The following is a 15,112-nucleotide window of genomic DNA, read 5'->3' as shown; positions in this document are numbered from 1 at the left end:
TCTTTTGGGGTCACCATCATGGAGATTGTGACGAGCAGGGCGGGCGAGAGCCGTGAGGGAACGGCGCGAGGCCGGTGACGCGAGTGATAATGAGCATCAGCTGCCTCGCTCCGTTCCCTCACGGCTCTCACCCGCCCTGCTTGTCACAGAGATCAGTGTTTGCTTTAGTTGAGCTCTTGACCCTTGACTTTTGTTGAGTTGCTTCTTTATCAGCAATTACAGGTGTTTTTGGAAAACATTTCTTTGTTGATAAAGCATATTAACATGGCTGTTTTAATAATAATAAAAAAATATATATATACAGCAGTTCTTATTAAAAATTAACAGAGTATAGATGTTTATGTTTCATTTGAAGTCAGCCTCATGGTGGGCAGTGTTTGCTTTAGTTGCTTTAGTCGTGTACTGAAATACAAGTATCTGTATTTTATGTCTGCGTTTAAGGGCAGCATAAGCGGCTCAATGGGAAACACTGTCTCCCCACAACAAGAAGGTCTCTGGTTTAAGATCCATGAACCATGAACATCTATATTGGACATGCAGAAGATGTCCAAAAAAAAGTCAAAATGTCATAAATGTTCATTCTGGCTCCTCAGTGGACGTATTTTCAATGTGAGCCAAGACATCGGAAAGACGTCTTCTGGACATAACTTACTGCGTATTAGAATATCCCAGAAACATTTTGATTTCACAAGATTTATATTCTAATATTGATCCAACTTTAATTGTCATGATGTGATGCAAAGTTACTGACATGCATATCAGGCAAAAAGCCAACAACTCAGTTCACAGCACAATACATTACCGACTGTAGTCGTCTCTGGTGTGACAGCTGTAAAGGCCAGATTAAGTGTTAAGACATCTGAAAAATAATTATACAAATTAATCAACAAATCACAAAGGGCACAATGAAATAACAGTCAGCTGGCCTAAAAAACTGGGACAGTATTCATGATGCAAAGACTTGCTTACGGAAGAGGATTAGGGCCAAGCAATAATAAAAAAAATAAAACCATCTCGAGATTAAAGTTGTTAAATTTCGAGAAAAAAGTCTAAATAAAATGTTGAGAATAAGCTCATTAAATGAGACTTTATTCTCAACATTTTATCTCAACATTTTTCTTGAAATTCAACAAGTTTTTTCTCGTAAATTAACGAGTTTATTCTCAACATTTTATTTAGACTTTTTTCTCAAAATTTAACAACTTTAATCTCGAGATGGTTTTATTTTTTTTATTATTGCTTGACCCTAATCCTCTTCCGTACATGCTTCTAGTGACAAAATTCTAAGAAAATTCCTAGAAAGGAGGATGTTTCCTCTTAAAATGAAAGAAACAAAAAAATTTCCAAACAGAACTGTGTCAGCATACAGAAGTGAAGTGAAATTCAGTCATTACATCAGTGTGAAGCCACAAAAAAAAAAAAACGGTTCATACTTACCCAGCATAACAGAGATGATAGACAGTGCTCTTATAAAACCTGTCATGAAATATGAAGAAAAAATAAATAAAACAAACGTAAATGTATTAGACTGTACTGCAATTTAGATTTCAATAAAACTACATTCATCATCTGACCGTAGTTCATATATATATATATATATATATATATATATATATATATATATATATATATATATATATATGGGAAGCATGAACTAGTCTTTACATGCTTATTATGACAAGAAAAAATCACCTTTATGAAGTGAAGAATCCATTGACAGTTCTGACAGTCTGATGTATTTCTCTTTATCCAAAAGCCACAATCTGATGACGAGTTTCCTTTATAGGTCAGAGGGAAAAAAACAAATGAGCATTGGCACTCATGCATGACTTCTGTTTGTGTCCCCTCTCTTTCAAAAACATATTAAAGGTTCCACTGAATTTACATGTTAAAAGAGAGGGCGATTTTAAATATTTACAAAAGTTCCTCTAAAGTTAAAATTAAGAAATATTGGTCAGGTTTCACAGACAGGGCTTAGGCTAAGCTAGGATTAGGCCTTATTTCAATTAGGTCATTTAAGTAACTTTTCTAAACATGTCTTAGAAAAAAACATCACTGGTGTGCATCTTGAGACAAAACAATGGCACTGACATATTTTAAGATATATCGGTGCAAGTTCCTTTCAGTTAAGACAGCTCAAACATGCATTTTAGTCTGGGACTAGCTTAAGCCTTATCTGTGAAACCAGGGATAAGTTAGGCAGTTGAATACTGAATGAAATTTTCCAAAAACAGTAAGCCTAAACTGATTACAGAAATGTTTGTATACAAATAATCATAGAATCACAAATGTTTATAAACTAAATACATCATTTAAAATCTAAGAGTGCACTGAAAAAAAAAAAAAACTGTAGAAAGTTTTCACTCAGAAATTGCTAGTAAAGTTCACAAGTAATTACCGTACAAAGAATCTGCAAGTAAAATTTTGATAGCAGAAAGACTGAAATAATATTTTTCATAAATCATATATTTTTCATATATAACATATATTTTTATATATAACTTCATAGTAATTTTTTTACAGTCCACACAAATCACACAACAGTCCATGATCACACATTAACACATGCTGCAGTGTGTTTGATTTAAAAAGACTGAAGAAGATCATTATGAGCAGAAAGAAGATCTCACCTGATGTAAGCTGATCTTCACCCGACACGACTGACTGAACAAGATATTTGTGCGTGTTGACACATTCATAGATAAGTTATCTGTCCATCATTCTCGTAAGTCCACTGTTACCTTGTCATATTCAAATTTAAATACAAATATATGCATAACAATATTTTACATGTCCAGTCCCCATGCAGTGTATTTTTAGTGACTGTCTACAGCGGTGGTTCCCAACCACGTACCAGGAGGTCCCCCAACACTGCATATTTTGTATCTCTCCTTTGTCCGACACACCCATTTCAGGTCTTAAAGCAGTGTTTCTCAACCCTGGTCCTGAAGGACCCCCAACACTGCAGGTTTTGGCTTTCTCCCTAATTAAACACACCTGATTCAACTCATCAGCTCATTAGAAGAAACTCCACTACCTGAAATGAGTGTGTCAGACAGAGGAGACTTTCAAAATGTGCAGTGTTGGGGGTCCTACAGGACCAGGGTTGAGAAACACTGTCTTAAAGTCTCTACTATTGAGCCGATGATCTGTATCAGGTGTGTTTGATTAAGGAGACATGGAAAACATGCAGTGCTGGGGAGGCTCCAGGAATGTGGTTAGGAACCCTGGTTTTCTTGTTCCTGATTTTCTTGTTCAGGTGTGTTTGATTAGGGTTGGAGCTAAACTCTGCAGGAAACAGCACTCCAGGAACGATGTTTCCTATCCATAGCCTGTGGCATTCAATCATCAAACACTGTCAACCTCTGAACAGTACACTGATCGCTACGGCCTCCGAGGAAGATGCATTTGCATTCTGTCTAGAGATATACAAATCACTGTGCTTTTCTTAAACATCATTTACATAATTTCAGGAATATACTTAGCATCGTGTTTCGTGTGTCCTTTGCAAGACAATAAAGGGTTGTGTTGTTTGACAGTATGTTGAAACTCAGTATTCAAATGCTTCAATAAAGAACAAAATTGTGTACAAACAGTACAACTAGAGTAAAATATCCAATATCACAACAGAAAACAGATTTAAATAAAAGGAAAACAAGAGTTGGTGATTTGCATCATACTCTGGACAACTTTTTCACCATTATTATCAATTCAATTCAATTCACATTTATTTGTATAGCACTTTTCATGATACATATCATTTCAAAGCAGCTTTACAGAGAATGCATTTATGTAATAATTTAGGCAATTAATTTACAATCACTGTTAGCAGTTTAACTGAAGGTAGAAGTAATGAGCTCCTGGAAAAATGAATTACATTAACAATAATTAGGATATATAGAAATTGGGCAATGTGCATGTTGATCCAGATGATTGCATCTTCTGAAGTCCTCGCAGGAGTTGGCGCCATCACTGTTTTGATTTTACACTTTGTAAGGCTTCATGACCTTTGGCTCGTGTCTCATCTGGACATTTGTGCTGACTCTGTTGTTTGGAGAACAAAACTCCACCATTGAGATCTGGTGACTTTGTTCATACATTCTTTTTTTTAGCTTAGTTCACACAATTTAAAAACAACATGGTTACCTTTAGTGGGAAATCTACTCACCCTCAGATAAAAGTTGTTATATTTCACATATTTACAATATTTTCAGGGGACTTAGATGTTTAAATGGTTGTTGTTAAATGTTAGCTGATTTTTTTTTTATTTAATTTTTACATTTTCATAATCTGTCTGTAAATGTTTGTATCTGAGATGATAGATTGCCCTTTAGGGGTATAAAAGACTTTATACTTTGTGTCCTGTTTTAGAAAATCAGTTCGATACTTAATACTATTAAATGTAAGATTATATTTCATAATTTAGTCATTCATCATTAAGTTAGCTAAGTTGAATTCAGTTGTAGGTCAAAAATACATGGACTTTTCCCAGCTAACAGGATTTTTTATAAGAACGTTCTCTAAATGTTAACTATTGGTTCTGGGAACGTAAAAAATGTCCAGTTTTCTTGACGTTAGAGGAATGTTTTTTAATGATGTTCCTCAAACTGTCACAGTCTCACCTTCCCTGGACTCCATTTCCCATCATCCCTCCTGTCACTCACCTGCTCACACTCAGTAATCACCCATACTTGCAAGCCATCCACTCATCACCACAGCAGTATAAACACACACACTTCACCACTGCACTTTGTCTGGTCTCAATCATGAGAAGGACTCACTTACCCGCTGCTCTTACCTCTATGCTCCAGTGCTCCTTTGTGTTTCCAATGTCTTCTGTCCTCCAGTGTCCTCCAGATACCTCACCCTGCTACACTACTGATCGGCATTCTCCATCTACAAACACAAAGTGACTGTCGGTATTTTCGCTCCATACTTCTTCACAATGCTGATTATCATACTCGCCATCATCTCTGTGTCATCTCACCATTGTTAATAAATTCCTATTCATCTAACTTCTCTGTGAGTGTGTAATCCGTAACACAAACGTTCTTTCAACTTAATTTTGTTTTAAAATTCAGCATTCTAGGAACGTTGATTTGTAACATTCCAAGAACATGGAAATGTTCAGTTTCCTTAATGTTTGTAGAATGTTATTTAAAGGTTAGAATGATGTTCCTGAAACATTCTTTCAATCATTCAAACACCTGCTGTGAACAAACACTGAAAGAAAGAGACATAAGAACACAAACTACAACTTTCTTCAGCCACAGCCTTAGATGAACTGAAGATAAAAGACATTAAATCTCTGAAGATCTGATTAAACAACTCCACAAACAGCATTACCAGCTTCACTTATTACTAACCAGACTGACTTTATTTCTGTCACACGTCTGCAGAAGTTCTTATATCTAATCATCACTTACACATCATTGCCCGTGTTTTGGGAAAACACTTGTGTTCATTTTGATACATTTCAATATTGTCCAAATGATTTCTTAAAAGTTGTTCTAATAAATAATAATAATAATATATATATATATATATATATATATATATATATATATATATATATATATATATATATATATATCTTTCAAAAAAAATCAAGAATCAGCCTGTGAATCTCAACTTTGGTGACCAGCAAAAAGCATGTTGCAGTGCATTCTGGGAGCCACCAATCAAAATTCATCAATGGCTCCCATCATGCATTGCTGCATGAATAAATTATGATCTGAATTGTCTCAGTATTTTTTGCTGTTATTATGTGACTTTTTAGCAGCTTGTTTTCTAATGTTCAGAGTTTATTCTGTTTATCAGAATATGTTTTTTAAGAAATTCAAACAATAAAAAACCTTTTGTGGCTCTTTAATGTGTCACCGTCATTGAGATTCACAGGCTGATAGCTCTTAACAGAAGTTTATATATTGTTCATATATTGAAAATAAGTTCTGGTTGAAGTCACCAGGTTAGTTCACAGTTTGACTCTTGACTTTTCAATGTTACATTTTATTTAGCTGCTTTATTGTTATGGCAAAAAAAGTAAAAGAAAATATGATCAGATGATGCTGGCTTGATGATAAAGATGTAATCATGTAATAATGTAATTTACTAATCTCATTCAGAGTCTAGTTTCTGATAGGTTATGCTTTAAAACTGCACATTATTTATTTCAGTAGCCCTGTGACTGCACATCTTGATATTCATCACTGGTGATCATAATTTGAAAAATATTAATAGCTGTTCAACAAAACAAAACAAACAAGCAAACAGTTACATACACATATTTCAAGAATCATCATATGAACCTCAACAATGGTCACATACTTCATGCCGCAATGCATGATGGGAGCCATAATTTATACTATGGTGTCTCCCACCATACATTGCGACCACAAACATGTAAATCCCCAGATTCAAGAGCCCAACTAAAGCAAACACTGTTCAGTGAATTCAAACCAAACTATTATTAATAAGAGCTTCTGTAGACGTGTGACAGAAATAAAGTCAGTCTGGTTATTAATAAGTGAAGCTGGTAATGCTGTTGTTTAATCAGATCCATAGAGATTTAATGACTTGTTTTATCTTCAATTGATTTCATCTAATGCTGTCGCTGAAGTCACTTGTAATTCTTTTTTTTTTTCAGATTCTGCTTGTTATCATCTTCAATAATGCTCGATCATCACTTAAGGGGAGACACTACAGGCAAAAACACTGTTTTTTTTTTAAGCACCTGTCAATTTTGAGATTTTGCACTTTTTGGCTTTTCATAAAGCGTTTTTTCAGACTGGTGGAAAGAAAACATCCAAAATACACTTTTAAGTGTACATTTTATAGCACTTTATCTATTTGCATCTATAGATTTCAATTACAGTAAATATCTTTAAAGGCCACTTTCTCAAAATGAGATTTTCCTCCTGTTCTGAGTCAGAAATCTCCACTTCAGCAGAACTTATGTACACCAAACTTCACAGTTTTATTCCTATCTATATTCAGAGGGATTTGTTGATATATAATTTGCCTGATTTTATACAACATTGGAGTGATAAAAAGAGATATCCAAAATTCCCTCTGTAAAAACCTTTGAATATGTCCAAAAAATTAAACGAGAACTGTGAACCTGACGTCATCCAATATTCAGATTTTTGTTCTAGAAATATATGCAAATTAGCGCATATTTAATTAGATAATGCCTCATTTGCATATTTAAACATTACATTTTAGAAAACTTGTAATACAAAAAATGTTTGGTGATATCTATTAGTTATTTTTTTTTACCCTATTCACCTGGGCTGTCTCGCCTTAATTAATCACTTAATTACCTAATCAACTTCAACACTGCTTCAGTGTTACTTATAACACTCTGAGATGGACCCTGAGCAGTGTTAATTTAACACTAGGAAATTTGCTGTGCTGGATTTGCAGAGAGCTTGAAGTTAACCTCTTAACTGGTTTAGCCCAGATGAAATGAACATTGTTCAGAGTGAACACTACAGGCTGTTAAATTTAACACTGAATAAGTGTTGAATTGAATGAGATAATTAAGTAATTAATTAAGTGATGATTGAGAATTAGCTAAGATAGCTGCTGTTAACAAGCAGAATGAACGAAGGAAAGAGAAACAAGAACAAAAAAAAAATCGAAACACTAAAACTGACTTCAGCCGCAGCCTTAGATAAAAGAAGACATTAAATCTCTCAAGATCTCAGCAGAGGATTAAACAACTCCAACTTTTTTTTTTTTTTATGTTACCATCATGGTGATCAGTCTTTACTTTAGTTGGGTAGTTTGACTTGTCTTTGTAATATTAGAGTTTTTCTGGTTGCTGTAACTGAGTTAGTTATAACAAGAAAAGCAAGAAAAAACACAATCTGATGTTATGGCTACTTCATGATAAAACAGATTGTACATTAAGCACTTTAAACTATGATGAGATTTATTCACAAACTTACATCAAGAATCAGCCTATGAATCTCAACAATGGTGACATACTTGTAAGGAAACCTGCATCGGCCGGAAAACGGAATCCGACGGCCTGGGCGAAGGTTAACGTGTGTATGCCTTTTCAGCGCCTCTGTGAAGTTCACTTAATTTCACTCGTTTAAATGATTCTTATTCTTAGGTTGTGTTTCCAATTAGAAATGAATCATTTGTTATGTATTAAATTAGATATTTGATTATTCTGGGTATCTCATATTTGCAATTATTCTTTAATTACGGACCCATATCACTTAGAAAAGTCACTTCGGCCGTTAAGTTCTTTTCACGATCACAAACTCACCAGTTCTGATCTTAGTCAGAGGGTGCAGAGTTTACTAATGCATTTGAGTCGAACCGCCACATGCTTGTTCATACAAAAACAACTTAGTCACGGTTTTCTTAGTCACGGTACGGCAACTTGCTAAGCCAGTTGACAGACAAAAATCAAAAGGTCCCATGATGTGCCCACATGCTCCTTTCATTGATCCTTTAGTTTTAATCTATCCTGACGCAGATTTGCGGAAATATGGACTCCAATAATCTACTGGTCATAATGATTTCAGAAGAATCCAGAGTAAATCAAATATAACATTTTATTTGTCAAGTAAAAATGTCAATTTCATAGTTGGACAATTAGAAGCCAATTCAGAAATAATGAATGCATAACATCAGTTGAAATGGTTGATTAGTGTTTGAAGACACTTGCCCATCACTGTGTGGGGGTCTCTGGCTACAGAAAATCCCCCCTGACTGCTTTGCAATTTACCTTATATACAGACCAGAACAAAAGGGTTATAGATATTTACTACACCAACACCTGTTTTGGGGAAAGAGGAGTGGATTTTCACAAAAGGCACCACCCAAAAAGAGGGCAGAATTTTCCTTAGTTTTCAATCTTCTTCATAATACCAGTGACTGCTGTGAAATTGAGACTATTTTACCAATCGCATTGAGACATTTAAAATGATACCAAACATAAAAAGGGAAAAACAATAGATACACAAGTTACATTATATGTCTTGAAGAACTTTCAGTGACTTGAGTCAGGGGGAAGGGAAGGTGTGTGTGTGTGTGTGTGTGTGTGTGTGGTGGGGGAGACGTTGTCCTTTTGGGGTTAAGGCAAGGCGTTGTCCTTTGCTACTTCTTTGAGATCTTCTTTCCAGATGAGTTGTATTATTTTATTGCAGGGCACTTGATCTCAGTTTTTGTCTGAGCAGGAAAATCAAGTCTTACATGCTTAATGCCGCAATGTATTCTTTTTTGCATGAAGCATGTCACCATTCTAGATGTCTGTGTGTGAGAAGGGTTTGTCGGAGTTTTAAAGTGTTTAGTGTTCAATGTGTTTTAAAACTCACTCAGCTTTTCTGATTAAAACCGTTTTATCATTGTATTTCTAGAAGAGATCCAACACAAACTTAACATTTTATTCACATAAAGCTCAGTCATTAGATCAGTGAATTAAGCCACTACATGACAATTATATTCTTATCATAAAGCAGCTGATCACATTTTCTCTTGTCATTATCGCAATAACATACAGCTACAACAGCCCCCCCCCCAAAAAAAACAAACACTAAAAAAAAAGTCAAGAGTTAAACTGACTAACTAAAGCAAAGACTGACCTTGATCACGGTGACATCAAACAAAACTATTATTTTCAACAAATCATCAACATCTTAATTCTCAATAACAACTTTTGTAGATGTATGTCAGAAATAAAGTCAGTCTGGTTAGTAATAAGTGAAGCTGGTAATGCTGTTTGTGGAGTTGTTTAATCAGATCTTGAGAGATTTAACGTCTTTTATCTTCAGTTGATTTCATCGAAGGCTGTGGCTGAAGTCGTAGTTCTTGTTGTTCCTCTGTCCTTCTGTGATTCTGCTCGTTATCACCTAATTATCCCATTAACTCCAACACTGATTCAGTTTTACATTTAACAGCCTGTAGTGTTCACACTGAGTAGTGGTCATTTCATCTGGGCTAAACCATGTGCTAAACATGGGTGTGCTGTCTGGGAGGCGTCCGGCCAGTGGGACCGTGACAGTTAAGGGGTTAAAAATCATTGCTTATGATGAAAGTGTTTGTTAGTGTGCAGTAATTGAGTTCATTGATGAGATCACTGCATTCATGCACTCAACTCGTCTGTGATCAGCTACATGCTCATCACTGCAAACGTTCATGCCACGATCTAAATATGCTATAATCAAGATTTTCACAATTAAACCTTAAGAACTGTAATAGTAAAAACGTGCTAAAAGTTTTTGAAACAGTTCCACATGTAGTAATTAGCTATTTTCATAAGTAAAGATGTCAGCCAATCACGGCAGCAGTTTTAACTGCATTAAAACCAACCGGACAAGCAAAGTTAAAAGATGATCAGGTGTTGTTGGTTATGTTTTTACATAATCATTATTTGATCTGAATCACTGAACTCATTTAGAGCCCAATCTCTGAGTTAGATTTACATTATTGATTACAGCAGCACTGTGATTCTGCAGAAGATCAGCTTATATAATACAGAATTTTTTTTAAAAAAAAAGTTGTCCTTATCACAAAAAAAAAAATCTTTTAGGCACACACAGACATCAAGTATCAGCCTGTGAATCTCAACAACGGTGACAAGCAACATATTCTGATCAACAGATCAACTCTGAACATTAGAAAACAAGCTACTAAAAAGTCACAGAAAAACAGCAAAATTTTAATAGTGAGAATAAATGAAATTACTAAGACAATTTAGCTCATAATTTATTCATACAGCAATGCATGATGGGAGCCATGGATGAATTTTTATTGGTGGCTCCCAGAATGCACTGCAACATGCTTTATGATGGCCACCACTGTTGAGATTCACAGGATGATTCTTGATGTCTGTGTGTTTAAATGAGCTCTGCTTTTTTTTTTTTTTTTTTTTTAAATCAGAACTCTAAAAAAAAAATGTATTGTAGAAGCTGATCTTGTGCTGTAGAATCACAGTGCTGCTGTAATCAATAATGTAAATCTAACTCAGAGATTGAGCTCTAAATGAGTTCAGTGATTCAGATCAAATAATGTTTATGTAAAAACCAACAAACACCACCTGACTATCTTTTAACTTTGCTTGTCTGTTTGGTTTTAATGCAGGTAAAACTGCCCAAACAAAATCTAATATTAAACAGTCAAGGATCAAGAGCTCAACTAAAACAAACCCTGACCTCGATAATGGTAACTTAAAAATTGTGATTTTCTTCTTTGGTGATTCTGCTTGTTATCATCAGGTGTCTTCAATAATGCTCAATCATCACTTAATTAATCACTTATTTATCTCATTAATGCTTCAGTGGGTGGAATAAAAATATGGCAGGACTTTTACTTTCTGACCCCTGGAATGTCCACCTCTGGTCAGAAGTCCTGCCATATTTTTTATTCCACCCACTGAAGCATTAATGAGATAATTAAGTGATTAATTGAGTGATGATTGAATATTATTGAAGACACCTGATGATAACAAGCAGAATCACCAAAGGAGAAAATCACAATTTTTAAGCCACCATCATGGAGATGAGTGTTTGCTTTAGTTGTGCTCTTGAGTTGGGCTCATTAAAACTCTTGACTTTTAATGTTATATTGTGTTTGGGCTGCTGTAACTGAGTTATAACAGCCAGACAAGCAAAGAGAAAAGATGATCAGGTGGTGTTGGATATGTTTTCACATTAGTGATGGGAAGTTCGGATCATTTTACTGACTCTGACTTTTGAGTCTCGTTCAACAAAATGAACGAATCTTTTTTCGAGTCATTTCGTTCATTTTAGCAAAATGTAATTAAAATGTTACGTGTTACTTCCCCAACACATCTACTACTTATGCAAACGTTCATCCCACTACAAACAATACAAAACTACAATGCTATAAGATGCAGAAATGATTAATTCATTCTTTACCTGGGTCTTCAGTTTATGACAAGCTGATTAAGCTCACCTCACCTCTTGTCTGACAAGTCTTCGGGTTTAAGTCATTCCTTAATGACGTGACAGGCAGTCCCATGCTAAACCAATGCAGTCTGAGCCGGTAAGAGAATTGATTAGTTCTCTTCATGAGTCTTTCGGGTTTTGAGTTGTTCCTTAATCACGTGACAGACCCATACGCTATTTCTGACATTTCTGTCACTGTTTTTGTTACTGTTTCTTGAGGATCTGTGGTGTGTTATTATAAATAAATAAAGCCCTTATAATAAAATAAAATATTGATTAATTTATCTTTTTGACTGTCTATCTGTAAATAAACACTAGACTATTTAATAATATAATAATCCAAGCCTACAAAACAAAGTATTTATAGCCTAGTTTGTTCATTTTTACTCCAATTTTGAGTTTGCTGTTATAATAATTGCTTTTCCTAGGCAGACTTGACATATTGGTCTTATATACGTATAAGAAGATTGCTCAAAAAGGACATAATGACATAAATTAAAAGCAAATAACATTTTGAATTTGAATTATTAATGTTAGTTTAAAACATCAAGGTTATGATAACTTCAGCTTTAACAGTTGTAACACAAACTCAAACAAAACTGGAGAGTTAACGTTATTTACTAATAAATATAATGTGCTTGGGTCACACAGCATAGCGTATGGGTCTGTCACGTGATTAAGGAAGGACTCAAAAACCCGAAAGACTCATAAAAAGAACTAATCAATTCTCTTTCCGGCTCAGAATGCATTGGTAGCGTATGGGTCTGTCACGTGATTAGGGAACGACTCAAAACCCGAAAGACTCATGAAATGAACTAATCAATTGAATCATCAGAGAAAACTACTACTAACAGTACAGAACCTGTAGAATATTGCACATTCGCGACTGAACGAATCACCCCCCGAGACGACTCGTTCTTCCCGAGTCATATTAAAGATTCGTTCAAAATGAACGAATCATTCAAGAACGACACATCACTATTTCACATAATCATTATTTGACCTGAACTCATTTAGAGCCCAATCTCTGAGTTAGATTTACGTTATTGATTACAGCAACACTGTGATTCTACAGCAGAAGATCAGCTTTTTCAATATAATCCAAAGGATCTCTGAAAAGTTGTTTTGATTTGAAAAAAAAAAAAAAATAATAATTTTTTTTTTTTTTTAGGTACACACAGACATCAAGAATCAGCCTGTGAATCTCAACAGTGGTCACCATCAAAAAGCATGTTGCAGTGCATTCTGGGTGCCACCAATCAAAATTCATCCATGGCTCCCATCATGCATTGCTGCATGAATAAATTTTGAGCTTAATTGTCTTAGTAATTTGTTTTATTGTCACTATTTTTCTTTTATTTTATTTTTTGCTGTTTTTATGTGACTTTTTAGTAGCTTGTTTTCTAATGTTCAGAGTTGATCTGTTTATCAGAATATGTTACTTGTCACCGTTGTTGAGATTCACAGACTGATTCTTGATGTCTGTGTGTGCCTAAAAGAGTTATCTATCTATCTATCTATCGATCTATCGATCTATCGAGAAATCCTTTGGATTAAATTGAAAAAAGATGACTTTCTGCTGTAATTAATAATGTAAATCTAATCTTTTTTTTTTTCGTGGAATGTTTAAAAAACATGTTCACAAACCTACTTATATCACACTGTTTAGTAAGAGAACTTTGAGACAAAATGTGTATTAACCTGAATGAAAGCAAAAACCAATCATTCACTTGTTTCAATACAAAAATACAAGCCATAAGACAATACAGATGTTGAGATATCAGCTGTTCATAAACTTATTTTATTAGTTTCGTTATAAAGGTAAATCCCACTACACCTATAAAATCTGTGAACTTTCCTCCTGAAAATATATGTTTTGTTATGTGAAGAAACAGTCTTTTCTAGGAGCTTTTTGAGCTCAACAGTGATCTCAGTCTGTAAGAATATGCTTTTCACCCTCCACCAAAAAAATCTTGGGGGTTAAAAAGATTAAATACAGTTAACAGTATTTATCAAAAGACTGGTATACAGAAACGGGCTGAGACTACATTTAACATCTAAAACATTGATTCTGTTGTGTATTTTACTGTAAATATAACATCTGTTAAGAATCTGCAGGGAAAATCCAATTTAAGAACAGGAACAAAATGCAAGGAACAAAAACGTAACAGCTTCACGAAACATGCAAAAACAACGACCGACACAACTCAACTAAAACACAGAGCATAAATACACAAGAAAACCAAGGGACTAACGAGGGACAGGTGTAGGCAACAAGTGGCCATGATAACAAATGGAGTAAAGAACAACAGCAACCGATATCTAAACACAGGAAGTGAACTGAGAAACAACTGAACAGAAAAACTTCAACATAAAAGTCCTTAACCATGAGACAGGAAAATACAGGCTGGAATCATGACAACAGCACCTATGTATTAATGGCACTTGAGCAGTACTTTTTATTTCCTGAAGATGATGCTGTAGTCCTCAGTGTTGTTTGCGTCCACAGCAAATACATCTGAAGAACTTCCTGTACTGCTGTCTGATCTGTACAAGAATGAGACGAGAGGAGCTGAGTGACTTCATGACATCAATTTAATCTCTGAAACTCATCAACCATAGTGGAATTGTAATAAACAGGTAAGAAAATGTGTTTTAAGAGACTTTCTGAAGTAAACACTGATACTTTACTTCCATATACTGTTTCTTGAGAGAGTTAAATGGATTTCCTATATAGAGCAGGATCATAAAATGGCTGAACTAAATAGGGGAAAATGGAAAATAGACAAAATGGAAATCAGCTTGAGAAAGCCAGGCCTAAATGTTTAAAGTCATTTTAAAAGCTTGGAGTTTGAAGGCAATAATGCCATGCAGTCAGGCAAACAGAGAGACAGAAAGTGTCTGTTTAAAATTGAATTTCTGACAGTTGGAGTTTAAATAGTTTTAAATCTTAAAACTTAAACATTCTACCAAAGACAATGGACTAGGTGCACAAGATGGCGCCGGTGAGCTGCGGCTATGCGACTGTGCGCATGGTTACTTCCGCTCGTGCCCCTCTGGTCTTAGCGACGCTTGCATTTGGTGCTGGAAGAAACTTAAATATGAAACTTGGCTAGATATAATAGATTCTTTTTAATTAAAGAGAAGATGGTGCATCTCAATGTGCATACTATCCATCCTAAATA

General features: G+C 34.8%; 1 protein-coding gene across 1 annotated transcript in view; it reads right to left on the bottom strand.

The window, feature by feature from the left end:
* Positions 1-13,428: 13,428 nt before the first annotated feature.
* The window catches only part of LOC125271699 (adhesion G protein-coupled receptor E3-like), a 38,738-nt gene continuing 37,054 nt past the window's right edge, over positions 13,429-15,112 (bottom strand). The window contains exon 17 of the mRNA XM_048195864.1: positions 13,429-14,474. Within this exon, the coding sequence (XP_048051821.1) occupies positions 14,415-14,474 (60 nt within the window). The 3' untranslated portion in view covers positions 13,429-14,414. The remainder of the gene's footprint in view (positions 14,475-15,112) is intronic.

This window comes from Megalobrama amblycephala, linkage group LG7 (assembly GCF_018812025.1).
Source record: "Megalobrama amblycephala isolate DHTTF-2021 linkage group LG7, ASM1881202v1, whole genome shotgun sequence".
Classification (NCBI taxonomy): domain Eukaryota; kingdom Metazoa; phylum Chordata; class Actinopteri; order Cypriniformes; family Xenocyprididae; genus Megalobrama; species Megalobrama amblycephala.
Note: the sequence above shows the minus strand (reverse complement) of the source record. Positions and strands in the feature narration are given on the sequence as shown.